The sequence below is a fragment of the Heptranchias perlo genome, chromosome 18 (assembly GCF_035084215.1).
Source record: "Heptranchias perlo isolate sHepPer1 chromosome 18, sHepPer1.hap1, whole genome shotgun sequence".
NCBI classification, from domain to species: Eukaryota; Metazoa; Chordata; class Chondrichthyes; order Hexanchiformes; family Hexanchidae; genus Heptranchias; species Heptranchias perlo.
In genome coordinates, this window is record NC_090342.1 from 22,413,701 (window position 1) to 22,429,924 (window position 16,224).

Sequence of the window (16,224 nt, forward strand, 5' to 3'; positions counted from 1 at the left end):
ATCCATCAACAGCCTGAAAATTCTGTTACAGGAGGCCTGATACGTTCCTGCTTCTTTTGCCAATGCTAGGCCCTGCTAGGTGACAGACCTATGCCAGGGGATTCCCCAGGCTTTTTAATGGTCTCGGGTATGAAATCTCATTATTCCTGGGTCTGGACAGGTACAGCACGTTCCTGACTGGCACAGCAGGTAGGTGGGGAGGGGGAGGGAAACAGGAAAATCAGTTCTCTAGAGAGGTGGTTAGGGGACAACTTCATTGAGATACATAAAGTATTAAATGCCATAGGCAAGTGAATCCAGAATATTATTTTAAGGTTAGTCGGGCAAGTAAAACAAGAGGAAAAATAAAAAGGAAATACTGCAAATATTGGAATTCTGAAATAGAAACATAAAATGCTGGAAATATGCAGCATGTCCATCAGTATCTGTAGAGAGAAAAGACAGATTATGACATTTTGGGTGCATACTGTACCTTTTCTCTTTACAGATGTTGACTGACCTGCTGTTTACTTCCAGCGTTTTCTCTTTCTTTTAAAACAAAATTTAGGTAAGGTAGTGAATTAGACATTAGAGGAGATCAAGATGCCGTCCTCACCAATCTACCTGTCGGAGATGCAACTGTCCATGACAGTATTGGTAGGAGTGACCTTATGGAGACGAAGGCCTGTCTTCACACTGAAGACACCATCCATCGTGTTATCCTGCACTACCACTGTGCTAAATGGGATAGATTCCGAACAGATCTAGCAGCTCAAAACTGGGCATCCATGAGGCACTGTGGGCCATCAGCAGCAGCAGAATTGTACTCCACCACAATCCGTAACCTCATGGCCCGGCATATTCCTCACTCTACCAGTACCATCAAGCCAGGGGATCAACCCTGGTTCAATCAGGAGTGTAGAAGAGCATGCCAGGAGCAGCACCAGGCTTACCTAAAAATGAGGTGCCAACCTGGTGAAGCTACAACTCAGGACGACATGCATACTAAACAGCAGAAGCAACATGTTATAGACAGAGTTAAGCGATCCCACAACTAACTGGATGTGGCAGGACTGCAGATCAAAGCTCTGCAGTCCTGCCACATCCAGTCGTGAATGCTGGTGGACAATTAAACAACTAACGGGAGGAGGAGGCTCTGTAAACATTCCCATCCTCAATGATGGCAGAGTCCAGCATGTGAGTGCAAAAGACAAGGCTGCAGCGTTTGCAACCATCTTCAGCCAGAAGTGCTGAGTGTATGATCCATCTCGGCCTCCTCCCGATATCCCCACCATCACAGAAGCCAGACTTTAGCCAATTCGATTCACTCCACGTGATATCAAGAAACAGCTGAGTGCACTGGATACAACAAAGGCTATGGGCCCGACAACATCCCAGCTGTAATGCTGAAGACTTGTGCTCCAGAACTAGCTGTGCCTCTAGACAAACTGTTCCAGTACAGCTACAACACTGGCATCTACCCGACAATGTGGAAAATTGCCCAGGTATGTCCTGTTCAAAAAAGCAGGACAAATCCAATCCAGCCAATTACCGCCCCATCAACCTACTCTCAATCATCGACAAAGTGCTGGAAGGTGTTGTCGACAGTGCAATCAAGCGGCACTTACTCACCAATAACCTGCTCACCGATGCTCAGTTTGGGTTCCGCCAGGACCACTCGGCTCCAGACCTCATTACAGCCTTGGTCCAAACATGGACAAAAGAGCTGAATTCCAGAGGTGAGGTGAGAGTAACTGCCCTTGACATCAAGGCAGCATTTGACTGAGTGTGGCATCAAGGAGCCCTAGTAAAATTGATGTGGAGATGCCGGTGATGGACTGGGGTTGACAATTGTAAACAATTTTACAACACCAAGTTATAGTCCAGCAATTTTATTTTAAATTCACAAGCTTTCGGAGATTTTCTCCTTCCTCAGGCAAATGCTTGAAACATTTGCCTGAGGAAGGAGAAAATCTCCGAAAGCTTGTGAATTTAAAATAAAATTGCTGGACTATAACTTGGTGTTGTAAAATTGTTTACAATAGTAAAATTGAAGTCAATGTGAATCAGGGGGAAAACTCTCCAGTGGCAGGAGTCATACCTAGCACAATGGAAGATGGTAGTGGTTGTTGGAGGCCAATCATCTCAGCCCCAGGATATTGCTGCAGGAGTTCCTCAGGGCTGCGTCCTAGGCCCAACCATTTTCAGCTGCTTCATTAATGACCTTCCCTCCATCATAAGGTCAGAAATGGGGATGTTCGCTGATGATTACACAGTGTTCAGTTCAATTCACAACCCCTCCGATAATGAAGCAGTCCGTGCCCGCATGCAGCAAGACCTGGACAACATCCAGGCTTGGGCTCATAAGTGGCAAGTAACATTCGCGCCAGACAAGTGCCAGGCAATGACCATCTCCAACAAGAGAGAGTCTAACCACCTCCCCTTGACATTCAATGCCATTACCATTGCCGAATCCCCCACCATCAACATCCTGGGAGTCACCATTGACCAGAAACATAACTGGACCAGTGTGGTAACAAGACTGTGGCTACAAGAGCAGGTCAGAGGCTGGGTATTCTACAGCAAGTGACTCACCTCCAGACTCCCCAAAGCCTTTCCACCATCTAGAAGGCACTAGTCAGGAGTGTGATGGAATACTCTCCACTTGCCTGGATGAGTGCAGCTCCAACAACACTCAAGAAGCTCGACACCATCCAGGACAAAGCAGCCCGCTTGATTGGCACCCCATCCACCACCCTAAACATTCACTCCCTTCACCACTGGCGCACCGTGGCTGCAGTGTGTACCACCCACAGGATGCACTGCAGCAACTCACCAAGGCTTCTTCGTCAGCACCTCCCAAACCTGCAACCTCTACCACCTTGAAGGACAAGGGCAGCAGGCACATGGGAACAACACCACCTGCACGTTCCCCTCCAAGTCACACACCATCCCGACTAGGAAATATACCACCGTTCCTTCATCGTCGCTGGGTCAAAATCCTGGAACTCCCTACCTAGAGGCACTGTGGGAGAACCTTCACCACACGGACAGCAGCGGTTCAAGAAGGCGGCTCACCACCACCTTCTCAAGGGCAATTAGGCATTGGCAATAAATGCTGGCCTTGCGAGCGACGCCCACATCCTATGAACAAATAAAAAAAGTCACACATCATCCTGACTTGGAAATATATCGCCGTTCCCTCATCGTCGCTGGGTCTGCTTCATTATCTGAGGGGTTGTGAATTGAACTGAACACTGTGCAATCATCAGCGAACATCCCCACTTCTGACCTTATGGGGAGGGAAGATCATTGATGAAGCATCTGAAGATGGTTGGGCTGAGGACACAGCCCGGAGGAACTCCTGCAGCAATGTCCTGGGGCTGAGATGCTTGGCCTCCAACAACCACTACCATCTTCCTTTGTGCTAGGTATGACTCCAGCCACTGGATAGTGAATCCTTCTGATTCAGAGGTAAGAATGCTGCCAACTGAGCCAAGCTGTCACTCGTTTATTACAAGTAGTTAGAAATGATATATTAAAGCTGTGCATCTGGTCTCAAACAACATAAACACTCAGACACAGCTTGATGCTACGAGCTGTTCAGAGAGTAGAACTATAGATTTTGTTGCACACAAATATATGAGAATTCATGCATGTGCACAAGTGTTTATATAAACCCTGACACAAGTTTATAAGAAGCATAAAAAATGTAGCTGAAAGAAAGATTCAATGCTTGAACAACCCCACCGCATATCAGGTTTCATAACAGTAACCACTGCTACAAATTTGGCTCTAAACAGGAAAGGCAGAATCTGCATAATTACCCTTGCAATTAATTTGGGAAAACACCGCAGTTGCTAACCTGTCCTTGGAGCTGGTGCTTATCAGAATGAACAAAGTTTTACAGCACATTTAATTTTGTTCAATTTCTGAAAAAAATAATTTTGTCGTAGAAGTATGAAAACATGGCTCCGTTTAAACATTTTGCCAACCAAAATATTATAGGCCTGACCCCATTGGCCCCTGCTCAAGGACTATTATAAAGTAAACTGAGATTTCATTAGAAACAATACTTTCTGTGGAACAGTTCAAAATCTGTCTCATGAATTCAAAGTTATATGATGTCAAAATGCCCTGCATGTGCCTCAAAAGATGTCAAAGCATGAGGCTTATGTTCCAAAACCAACAAACTCTTGTAATTCCAAATTTTAACTATCCTAGTGTAGTGCAGACTGCCAAATCCCAACAGGCCGGTCAGCTCAATCTTAACTAGGTTCGTCAGAAAATTAAAACAGCTAAAAACAGTCAATTTTTTTGTCAGTTAGAAATCATCCAAATGACTGTATTCTATGAACGAACATATACATTTCCATAATGTTAAAAATTAGAGGGTTTAAAACTTATTCAAAAAGGACACTCTAGAAATATACTTTGCTGTTGTATACATTTTACCTGTACTCACCGTTACAATATCTGTCAAACCTAAACAATATTACTCTTGCAACTTGTGTATATTCTAAGCTACAGTTTAAGTTATTGTTCCATAAGCAAAACTTTTATGCAGCCTATAGCACAATGTTGCCTGGTCGTTTAAAGCTGTAATTATTGATTCCATGCATATCATGCAAAATTTCAAATTGATGAAGGTTATAGTATAAATACAGAAAAAATGTAACATAATTTTTTTTAAAGTCAAAGGGAATGACTGTAGTATAACTGACATTTTTCTTTTTTTATATGCTGGGCATCTTAATTTCATAGAACTACATTTTATCTGAAATTAAAAAGACCCCAGATACTGCAGGAATAAATTCTGCTTTGCTGAAAACGGGGTATTTTTCAAAAACTTACTTTGACAGTAATGTCATAGGATCTCGTTTTCTGTTCATGAACTATTTCAAATGCTTGCTGCAATGTGCCCTTTAACCCCCTTAACTTTTGTCCACACTGTATTGATAAAACTCTGTACCGAATACAGACATATGTATTCTTTAACAAATAAGTACACTCCACGGTCCTCCATTCTGTCAGAAAGCTTTTGTCACTCTTTATTTAAACAGTTTTAAATTGTTGGTACACATTAGTAATATGGTCACAATTTGGACTACAACCAAACATAACAGTACCCAGAAATTAATGAGACTGTCACATGACAAGCCTGATGGAACTATCATATAACTACCACAAGGAAAGTCTATTAGATTTAACATTGAGGTAAGTTCTTACATAACCTAACTTCACTATTCCAGCAAGTCTGAACTTTGTGTTTTTTTAAAGTTATGATGTGTATGGTCTTTGCTTTCATATAGTCATTGTAACAAACTACAGCAGCTCATTGGTTCAAATGATCAAAGTCAAAACCAATAACTGAGGGACTGAGGGTTACTACTGCACTTTTTAAAATAAAAGTGACAAATTACAGTCTAAAAACCAGATTTCAATGACATTTGATTTGGTAAATAAAATTAACCTATTTAAATAACTCGCTTTTCTCCAATTTACATTTATCTTTCCACAATCACTGACCTTAAACACAACATTGTTTAATTGTTTCAGATACCTCCAATGTTCTTTCACAGAAGCACACAAACACATTCTTTAAAATTAATTTGAAACCATATTTGCTACAATTAGACTGTTATTCTTTTAATGAGTTCTCAATGGGTGCCAGGTAGTATTTATTTCAGGCACTTCAGATTTAACAAAAACAGAACTGGAATAAAATGAACCACATTCAATATTAAACGAACTACAACAGTTTAAATGCAAATCATAGCCAATCAGATGTTAGAATGTGAAAATAATTAATAAATTTGTCCTTGCATAGTAATTAAAGACCCAGGTTTCATTAACTGTGATGGTTTGACTTTGTAAACTTATAACAATTTGTTTTAAATAAAACAACTAGCTAATAAACTTCAGTTACAGTATGGAAATTTTTGCCTATTCTGAAACAACATTTTACAGGAAAAGAACAGATTTACATGCCTCATTGAGGACATCTGCAACTGTAGTTTTTACTGCTCTATCAATGCTGGACAACTCTGCCTTTTGGTAAATACTGACCTCACTGCTGTGGCGCTTGACCTCCCATTTAGAAACTTGGTGTGAAAGACTAAGAGCATTCTTCAAGCACGAAATGCTACACATTTTATTCTGTGAATTTTGGATTAATTTTTAAATAATTCTCAAATTATTTCACTAACCATTAATAATCTATTAGCCTTGACAAATTTGAATATAAAATTTTAAAATTAGATACTACAAATTGCTAGTAAGAATAAAAATTCAAAATTATAACCTGAAATTAAAAAAATCAAAATGTATTACTCCATTCTTTATGTTGTATACGAGTACGGGAAAAGCAATAAACTCACAACAGGCCCCATATAGTCTCATTTTCTGCACAGGTCAAAATTCAAAATTCACAACATTTATAAATGTGCTACCATTTAAATTAGACACTAGCAATACCTCCACCACTTTTTAAAAAAAAATTCAATTTCTAAACAGAAATGTTACATCAAATTGAATTCCATTTTGAAAATGAGGTGAATCGCTACTGTTATGAAGAATAAATATAAAACAGAACAGCAATATTCCAATATGTTGCTGCCTTTTGAGTCTCATTAGTGTATTGGGCATGAGAATATTAAATTGTATGAAATTAGTTCAAATTGTGAACCAAAATGATCTTAGAAATCTTCTAATCACGTAAGTCATGATGCAGACATCAAAATCAATCCCAAATCTGTTTAAAATTAGCGTACTTTGTCTTCTGGTCTGGATATAAGGGGGCAGATTTTGGTCTGGGCCTTTACAGCGCGCACCCGAACCGAGAGGCCAGAGGATCGATGGCAATTGATCTGTACCCGGGAGGGGTGGGCGGTGGAGTCAGCTATAGATGGGGGTGAGGGTCAATCCTCCTACAGGAACGTTTAAAAAAAAAAAGAATTTCCATCTACCTGTCATTAGCAGCCAGGGGGCCACTGAAGAATCCTGAGCAGGACAAGTGGAGGGGCCTGCCCCGCTCATCAGTAACAAATATTGAAAAGGGGTCCTCCACAGCCGTTAGGCCCCTAATTTACAAATTCAAAGTGCCTAACCCCTTTTTTAGGCATCTGCTTGGGACACCTAAAAAAAATGGGCCCTATGCCTGTGCTCAATCCATGCCTACGCAGATTGAGGTCAGGCTGTCTCACTGCTAAATTGATATACTTTGCACCTGTTTTATGCCCCAAAAATGGGTGCAACAGAAACAAGTTTCTACGACATGATTTTCACCTCTACTATTGTACATAGTGTATTGGATAAACATCTCAATGGACAATACTTTGGACGTCATCCACCTCAGAGCAATGGGGGTCATTTTGCCGAAAGCGTAAAACGCGCAATTTCAGCTTGGCCAAATGTTAAACACCTCTCCCAATTTTAGTTACCATTGAAAAGTTTGTAGTCAGCAAGTTTGCAACATACTCAAGACTTTTAATTATATACAAGATAAATCAGAATATCTTCGAAGTTTGAATTTGTTGCAGTAAGGAGACTGAGCAAACAGACTGAGAAAGGTTGAAGGCTGCACTGAAAATAGGTGTGCAACTCCATCACAGATGGAGGAAGTGTGTATTGCACATATGACTTGTGGCTGTGTAACTTTACCCCATTCAAGTTAATGTTAGGATGTCACACAGGATTGGCTCAAGTGTGTCTAATTGTCACACTGTCACAAAACTCAAAGGTTGTAATATATTACAGATGTAGACTGTTTTAATTAATAAGATGAAAAAAAGTAAAAATATTTTAACTTTAAAATTATACATGGTTTTGTATCCATGAATATATTCTCTACCTCAGTGCAGGAATCTTCAAGTCAACATTAGTTTGGCAAGAATAAGATTTATTGTTGCTTTTCTGTTTACCAGCTTAGATACCAGTGTTAATTGTATCCATGTGGTTTATACCAATTAGTGTTAATTGTATTCAGGTGGTGGGTATCAATTGGGGACTCTCTTGTATCCATTTATGGGAGGGATCTTCTCTCGGGGGTGCATGATGTGTAAGGGTGATCGCTGTGAATGAAAGCGTGGAAGCAACTGAAGACCAGGCTCTAGTATTCTATCTTTCACCACCTGGCTATCTGACTTTTTACAACATAACAAAGATCTAATTCTAATTGTACTAAATATGAATACAACTGTAAACATTAAAATATAATATTGAAAACGTGTTGGGTGATAGTATGACATAATTTTGCTGTTTGCTGGAATTAAGCATTAAAGTCTATACCATTTGTTTCCTCTTTTTAAGCATGTGGTGATGCTCTACTCTTTCTCTTTAGCTGGTAATCGCTGCCTCCCCTACGAAAAGAAATCACTGATCAGAAAAATCTATTAAAAGCAAATTATTGAAAATATAGATTTTACTCAGCTACACTAAATTTATTCACAACAAAAATACTCGACACATGGACACTGATCAGTACAAACATTTGAAATATGGAGTCTTTCACGGACGCACCCATTCAACAAATAAACGATGAAGATGCAGTTTTTACTCAAGGAGTCTGAACAGCTTGTTAATTGCTCTGCTTTCGTGGCCGCCTCCAGCATGAGATATACAGGATACCACATGGGGAAGTTGTTGAGTACAATGTTTATTCCTCAAGTGAAAACTACTTCAGGAAGGATGTATAGAAGTTTCCAGCTATGGAATAAACATTCTATTCAACATTTATACATACACACAGGTGTTTCAATTTCATATATTACTAGTTGATCTCCCATGGCACTGCATGCAGTAAGTCAGAGAATATGGTCACTCTCTCCCTCTGATGTATTCATGTTGCTGATTCTTTTCCTCTTTTGCTTCGCTCCTCTCCTGTTTCTCGCCCTCCCTCCCCACCCATTGACTCTTTGCTTCTTGCTTTGTCCTAGTTTTTTGTTCTTCCTTTTCATGTGGGAGGTAATGAGTGGTATGGCATTGTGTGGCAGGGTAAGGAGCCACCAACAGCTCCAGGATACATTTAAGGTGGAGGTTGTGGGTTAATGTGGCCTTCAGTGGCTCCAATCCCATCCCTCCCCCAATCACGTGTGCTTCCCCTTCCCCTTACTCATACCTCATCTGCTACCCATTCATCTTCCCACTACTCACTCCCCTTCCTGCCACAATATAGATATATTGTTTATTTTTTACGTTTAGTTTTTGTGTGTTTTCTGTGGCAATTTTCAGTATTAGTGGTGTTCAATTGTGTACTGATGAGCATAGTAGTCACAGTCAGTTGCCATAGTGACAGTTAGGCCATCAAGTGTTATGGTGATCAAGTGTTATATTGTGTTAGCTGCCCAGGGCAAGTGTGCTTTGCTTATGATATGATGCCACAAAGAGATCAGTGGCATTTACTGGAAACCAGCTGCTATTGTTACCATTGACATTGGCTGGTGGCTAAAAACAAGCGCATAGCAGTTTGTTTCTTTTCCAGCAGCTGGTGCTTAAGGAAAGTAAAAATATGAGAAAGAATGGAATGAAGAAAGGCCATTCAGCATATTAAAAAAGAAAGGACTTGCATTTATATAGCACCTTTCACAACCTCAGGATGTTCCAAAGCACTTTACAGCCAACGAAATACTTTAAAGTAGTCACTGTTGTAATGTAGGAAACGTGGCAGACAATTTGTGTACAGCAAACTCCCACAGACAGCAATGAAATAAATGACAAGATCATCTATTTTAGGTGTTGGTTGAGGGATATATGTTGACAAGGAGAATTCCCTTGCTCTTCTTCAAATAGTGCAGTTGGGATCTTTTACTCCCTCGGTACTGCACAGAAGTGTCAGCCTAGATTATGTGCTGAAGTCTCTGGAGTGGGGCTTGAACCCCAACCTTCTGACTCAGATGTGATGGTGCTGCCACTGAGCCAAGGCTCAGATTTAAGCCTGTTCCTTTCACAGCCCATTTTTAATTTGATCTTTATGGATTTTATCAACTTTTTAAAACTTTTGAGGGAAGGTTCTGCAAAGTTACCACCTGATTCAAAAGGTAATAGGCCAGATTTTGCTTCAAAACTAACGGTCTGAACAAAATACGACGTTCAAATCAGCCAGCAACTTTAGGAGAGGAAGAGATACCCCGTGAATTGCAAATCGCCACAAGTTGCTGGCTCATTTGCGCAGCTCCGCCATTAACTTTGCGAAAATGTTATCTCGCTCTTAACCTCACCATGATTTTCATGAAGTTGTCACATTTGCACATTAATTGTCCATTAAATTCACCACAGAAAGTTAAGTCTTGTAATTATCAGCCTAAGTACCCTTTTCACCATGTGATAATTGTTAATGACTGCTAATTAACCTCTCGCTCAGAAAGTAAACAATTATAAGTGTGGAGTTTCATTCCTTCATTTGTTATAGGAGATTTTAAAAATGTCAAATTTTAAATATTTAATTTTTTTCTTACTTTTCCTTTTTGTCTGTTTTTTCTCTCTCTCTTAATCCAATCTTTCTTTCCCACTCTTTATTTTTCTTTCTGTACTGACATTGAATTCACCCAGTCTAATCCACCCTCCTTCTCAGTCCTTCCTCTGTTTATTTCTCAATCCTTTAATCTCATTAGTTAAGGAGACACACTGTTTGTCCCGTTGTTCACCAAGGTCCCAGATGCCCTGTTGCACTCGCTGCGCTGTTATCAGCACACACTTCCAGCAATGTTGTGGGCAAAAAAATTTAAAACCTAAAGGTGCAATTGTAAGTCTAACTAATGAGGTACACCGTAAGATGCCCCCACTCCAGCAAAATCTGGCCCAATCTTTATTGTACCTGATAACCTACGTAACTGAACTATGACCAGTTGCTTTACATAGCATAAAATATTAACAGTTTCTGCTGCTCATGGGCCAATGTGAACACAGAATTTCAACTTCTCTATCTATATTTACTTATATCCTAAATTTTAAGTCCTAACTAGTCCAAAAAAATCCTACTGATCTCTAGTTTCAAATGAAGAGTTTTAATTTTGTAATTGTGCCCTTTCACTCTGTACTCAATTCAAAGTTCATTATCTATGCTTCTTAGCAGTTTAAAAGTGTTGGATATTTCTCCCACAACCTACTTTTCTCTAATGAAGACATGTTCAATTCTGTGACGCTCTTCGTAATAGCTTAGAGGCCTAGGTCCCGGAATCAACCTTGTTGTTGCTCTTCACCCCTTTTCAATGTTTTGACATCCTTTAGAAGGCAAGTTGTCCAAAACTGCATCATACAATAAAGGTTGTTTTGGCTTACAACCAAATACCATTAAGGTGCATCCCTAAACATGATTAGCCTTGAACGCCTAATAATAATACTGGATTCCTTTTCTTTTACTATCTTTGCTAATGAACATCCCTTCATCTTATACAATTTTTGTGTTTCCAGAATCAGCTCACACTTATCCATGTTAAAATGCAAAGCATTTCTTATACTCATCTGGCTACATAGTTGGATCCAACAGCAAAATTTTATAGTATTACTAAAAGTACACTCTTCCATATCATTTATCATTAATGTAAATAATTTCCAAACTTTTCTGTGTGGGGTCTCACTGCAAATACTAATGTGCTCACAGGGACCATGCCAATATTGACACATTCCAGGGGCACTCTGTCCTTACTTCCAAAAGATAGTGTCAGCTACCCAAAGCAAAACAACGCTATCAATGCGGAATTTTTTTTGTTAGTATACAGCAACACAAACAACATGTTAGAAAGTCAACAAATCCAGAAATCTGATTATACAAACAAAAATCTCATGACTTTGTGAAACCTCAGGGTCCCTTCACATTCATCCAAGGGTTTGGGAAACCCCATCTAAAAACCTGTGTGTAAAACACAGACCCAGCAAAGATCCTTTGGGTCTCCTCTAGCAGTTGCTCCCTCCCTCCAAAGAAAAGTTTTCCATTTATGATTACCTTCTACTTGGTGAAATCCAGCTTTTAACTTACCTAGCTAACTTGCAATCCATGCCATGAAGTTTGATGTTCTCTAAAAAAGCCTTTTATCGACATAACCAAACATCTTCTGAAAATCTAACTGAATTACCTTAACTAAGTGATTTAGTTATCGCTTCCCAAGAATTCCAATAGATTTATGAGGCATGATCTACTCAATGGTGCAATTTTAAAGGGGGTGCAGGAACAGGGAGACCTGGGGGTTCACATACACAAATCTTTGAAGATGGCAGGACAAGTTGATATGGCTGTTAAAAAAGCATATGGACTCCTTGGCTTTATAAATATAGAGTACAAAAACAAGGACATTTTGGTAAACCTTTATAAATCACTGGTTAGGCCTCAGTTAGAGTATTGTATCCAATTCTGGGAAGGATGTCAAGGCCTTGGAGAGGGTAAGGAGATTTACCAGAATGGTACCAGGGAGGAGGGACTTCAGTTATATGGAGAGACGAGAGAAGCTGGAATTGTTTTCCTCAGAGCAGAGAAAGTTAAGGATAGATGTTCAAAATTATGTAAGGTTTTGATAGAGTAGATAGGGAGAAACTGGTTCCATTGGCAGGAGGGTCGGTAACCAGAGGACACAGAGTTAAGATAATTGGCAAAAAAACCAGAGGGAAGATAATGAGAAATTTTTTACGCAGCGAGTTGTTATGATCTCGAATGCGCTGCCTGAAAGGGTGGAGGAGGCAGATTCAATGGTAATTTTCAAAAAGGAATTGGATATATACTTGAAAATGAAAAATTTGTAGTGCTTTTGGGAAAGAGCAGGGGGGTGGGACTAATTGGATAGCTCTTACAAAGAAAGCACGGTGGGCCCAAAGGCCTCCTTCTATGCTGTATGATTCCATGATACTCCTACAAAATCCATGACGACTACTTATATCTCTCTAAAGAATAATAATATTCAAGAATATACTCTTGTATACTCTTCTTGCTTATAGATGTTAGGCTAATTAGTGTGTGCCCACGTTCTTGTCTAATGTCTGTTTAAATACTGAGTTAACATTGACACCCTTAAGTTCTCAAGTACAGTTCCTGAATGTGAGTCCCAAAAAAGTTAAGAAGACTGTAACCTATAATATTGGTGAGGTTGTTATCTTATTTACTTGGAATAAATCCTGTATTTCAAGTATGTGAGATAACTATTTGTGACATGGAATTATTGGCTACATGTGTTATATATATGCACATAGATTTGAAATTAAGTTTAGGATTGTTGCTATATCTAAAAAAAAGTGGTGACAAAAGGGATTAAACACTGCCCTGTCACCTGTATGTTCAAACCTAGCCCAGAGAAGTGGGATAAAAATCTCTTATTTGTGCACTTTAAGTATCCCACGAAAAATTATCTTGGGTAGTTTCAATCCAGTTTCTAGTGGTTATAGCCCCATAACACAAAACTGTCCACAGTTTGACAATAATTGGCAATCCTACTCGGAGACTGTCAAGAGAATTGGTGTGAAATTGCAAATACAGTAATGATGAGCATAAAAATTCAGGAGTAGTCACGATAATAACGTGGATAAGTTCTTAATAGTCAGTAGATATTTAATTTGACTGTGAGCTAGAAACTTTTTTTATTCATTCATGGGATGTGGGCGTCGTTGGCAAGGCTGTTGTTATTCACGCAGAGGTAATTATGGTCCTTTTTCCGTACTCTGTATAAATTATACATTTTTAAAAAATGTAAGAATCTAAATTGAAGGACATCGAGTTGAAAAGAATAACAGAGAAGAGATGCATCCGGAAGTAGTGATTAATGGTTGGCGAGCTTGGATTTAAAAAGCCCTTGGATTATATGAGGAAGAAAAAACTACGGGAGGTAAGGAGTTTCACAGTTTTAAGATACTAAGAAAAAAACAGAATCAGAATAGCTTTATGCGTTACATTTCAGTTTTAACAAGTACAGATTGCACCCATTTCTTTCTAATTTACAGTAACGTGCTAGTCTCCAGCACCCATTATTATTAATGATCTAACACGGTACTCTTAGTTTAATTTATTAAAGGTTCGTGGCCTTTTCATAATATAAAAATTACACAATGTTGTTGCAATGGGATCATCGGAAGTAGACTTTATGCAGAACTAATCTTGTATCGTTTTTCAAGTTTAAAATCAGATCACTAACAGATGCACATTTTAAAGCTATGTTTTTCCCCACTTGAACTCTTGAACCAGGTCTTGTAACATCCGCTGATTGGAAGCGTTTCATCGCGTCCAGTACTAAAAATAAGTTAAACTCTATCCCTCAATCAACGACTGTTGTCAACTCCTAAACCCATAAATTTTCTGCTACCCGTCTTTCATCTCCTTGTTACTGGTATCCATTTGAGCTTAAGGTGACAAGTCAGAAAACTTAAACCGGACATATCGATCTCCCAAAATCTGTAAGTTTTTTCACTGGAAAACTTCCATTACCTTTAAAAACGCACCAAAAGAAAAGTCCAGTTCCATGTTCTGTTTATTTAATGGCAGTATTTCATTTATTCTACCTCTTTAAAGTACCAAGTCCGAATCAAGGAAACATGAAATCAACCATTTAAAAATATATCTAATATGAAATCATGTGTTTTTAATATCTCACATTTATATACGCGGCGAGCAATTTACAGTGTAACCGTTCCCACCTCGATTAGCTTTTGAAGTACATCCAGTCCAGCGGATCCAGATACGCAATTTTTATCGCCCTCAGATTGTTCCCCATTTGATGTAACTTGTGTTGACTTATTCCAGGAGCCCTGGTTCACCATAAGGGCGCTGAACCTCCCTGCTCGGAGTCGGAAGACTGTGAGTGATGGGTACACCAAGCACACGGCGATCGCCACTACCAACACTAAAGGGCGAGGACATTTCAACCGGCGGCAACACACCAGTACTTGGCGAACATACATATCTGTACCACTCCGCTATCTCAGCGCACCACGCCGACACGCCATTTGACTGACACAGAGCTACTCAAGAAATACGAGTCACGACAATACGCCGATCACGTCAGGGCTCTGTCCCCAGGGCTGTTACAGCAACTTGCCCTTGTGTCTGTGATACGGGTCGGATTTGCCCAAAGCTGGGCGTCAGGATTTGATGTTGCTAAATTTCTGAGCACCTCCGTTCAGTTGTCCTTCCAGAAATATAACGGTTCCATTAAACCAGTCACATTACACCCACTGAATCACTTAGCGAGTATCATAAGGCATATCTCAGAAACCGGAGCAAAGCCTTTAGGTCCTGATCAGACAATCCTTTAAAATCTCACCTAAACAAAGATACAAATTAAACTGCTCTGCAAACTGTAAAGACCATGAAAGGAGGACGAGTTCGATTTCCAATGGTAGTGAAGTGGGAGCCTTCTTTTGAATTCACACCCAAAGCAGGAAAAGTTTCCAGGGTTTTACATATTTGAGTCACAGATACGCTTGTATTAAAATTCTCAAACAGTTTATATAGTTTAGCATTTTCCAGTGTTATTGGGGTTTATTTAACTTGCATTTACGTAGCCAGGAATGCTTTCGAGCGAATAACAAACGTTGCTGTGTTGCACAAGTTTCCTGTCACTGAAGTTAACTCTTTTCCTGTTCTCAGTTAAAAATTAATAAATGCAGTCTGCGTCATGGAGCAGACACCAAAGGAGCTGCCTATGGCTGCGGGAAGCAATTCCCGACTCAGTGATTAAAACCAGTTGGAACTCCCGACCTCCGAGCTGCAGCGAATCAAACTTCCACCGACGTGGATTGTGACCTCGTCAATGGAGAAAAGATAGTAAAAGAAAATGAATAACTTTTTTTTTCTGTTTCACCCGATTCTAAGATATCGATCTTCCTTTTCCTCGCCGCTTGTTTAACCAGACTTCACTTTCCAGAACTTATGGTTTCCGTTAAGTCTCAAAAAATAAACACTGTTCAGGATGACGCCAAGCTCCCTTAACTGGGTAGGCGGGAATACTTTGGATTTTTATATTTAAAGTGAAAACTATTAAATATTATAGGTCGCATTTCTTTAAATATACTCTACCTACTGGCACGTCACTCAAAAACAAAATGACAGCCTCAAATGTCCTAACTTTGCAGTTTACCCTTTCCATTATATCAATTATACTTAAAGATTGTTTTTAAAAAGTCCAGATCTACAGCTTGCTCCATAAAATAATCACAGAAGACAAGGATAATCTGATTAAATCAATGCGCAATGTTTTAGGGGGTACACACTATCCGATAATCTGATTCTATCTACATTTCAGATGGCTGCAGCAGTGTCCAATTGTTCAC

At 39.5% G+C, this 16,224-nt stretch overlaps 1 protein-coding gene across 4 annotated transcripts in view; it reads right to left on the minus strand.

The window, feature by feature from the left end:
- The window catches only part of cped1 (cadherin-like and PC-esterase domain containing 1), a 208,361-nt gene extending 192,560 nt beyond the window's left edge, over positions 1 to 15,801 (minus strand). Inside the window, exon 1 of one of the 4 annotated variants that reach the window (XR_010966204.1) lies at positions 14,590 to 15,800. Coding sequence is in view for 3 of the 4 variants with exons in the window: in XM_067999518.1 (XP_067855619.1) it covers positions 14,590 to 14,853 (264 nt within the window). In the remaining variant the exon portion in view is untranslated. Of the gene's footprint in view, positions 1 to 14,589 lie in introns of all 4 variants that reach the window. The other 3 variants (XM_067999518.1, XM_067999517.1, XM_067999519.1) reach the window with 3 other exon arrangements.
- Positions 15,802 to 16,224: the final 423 nt, after the last annotated feature.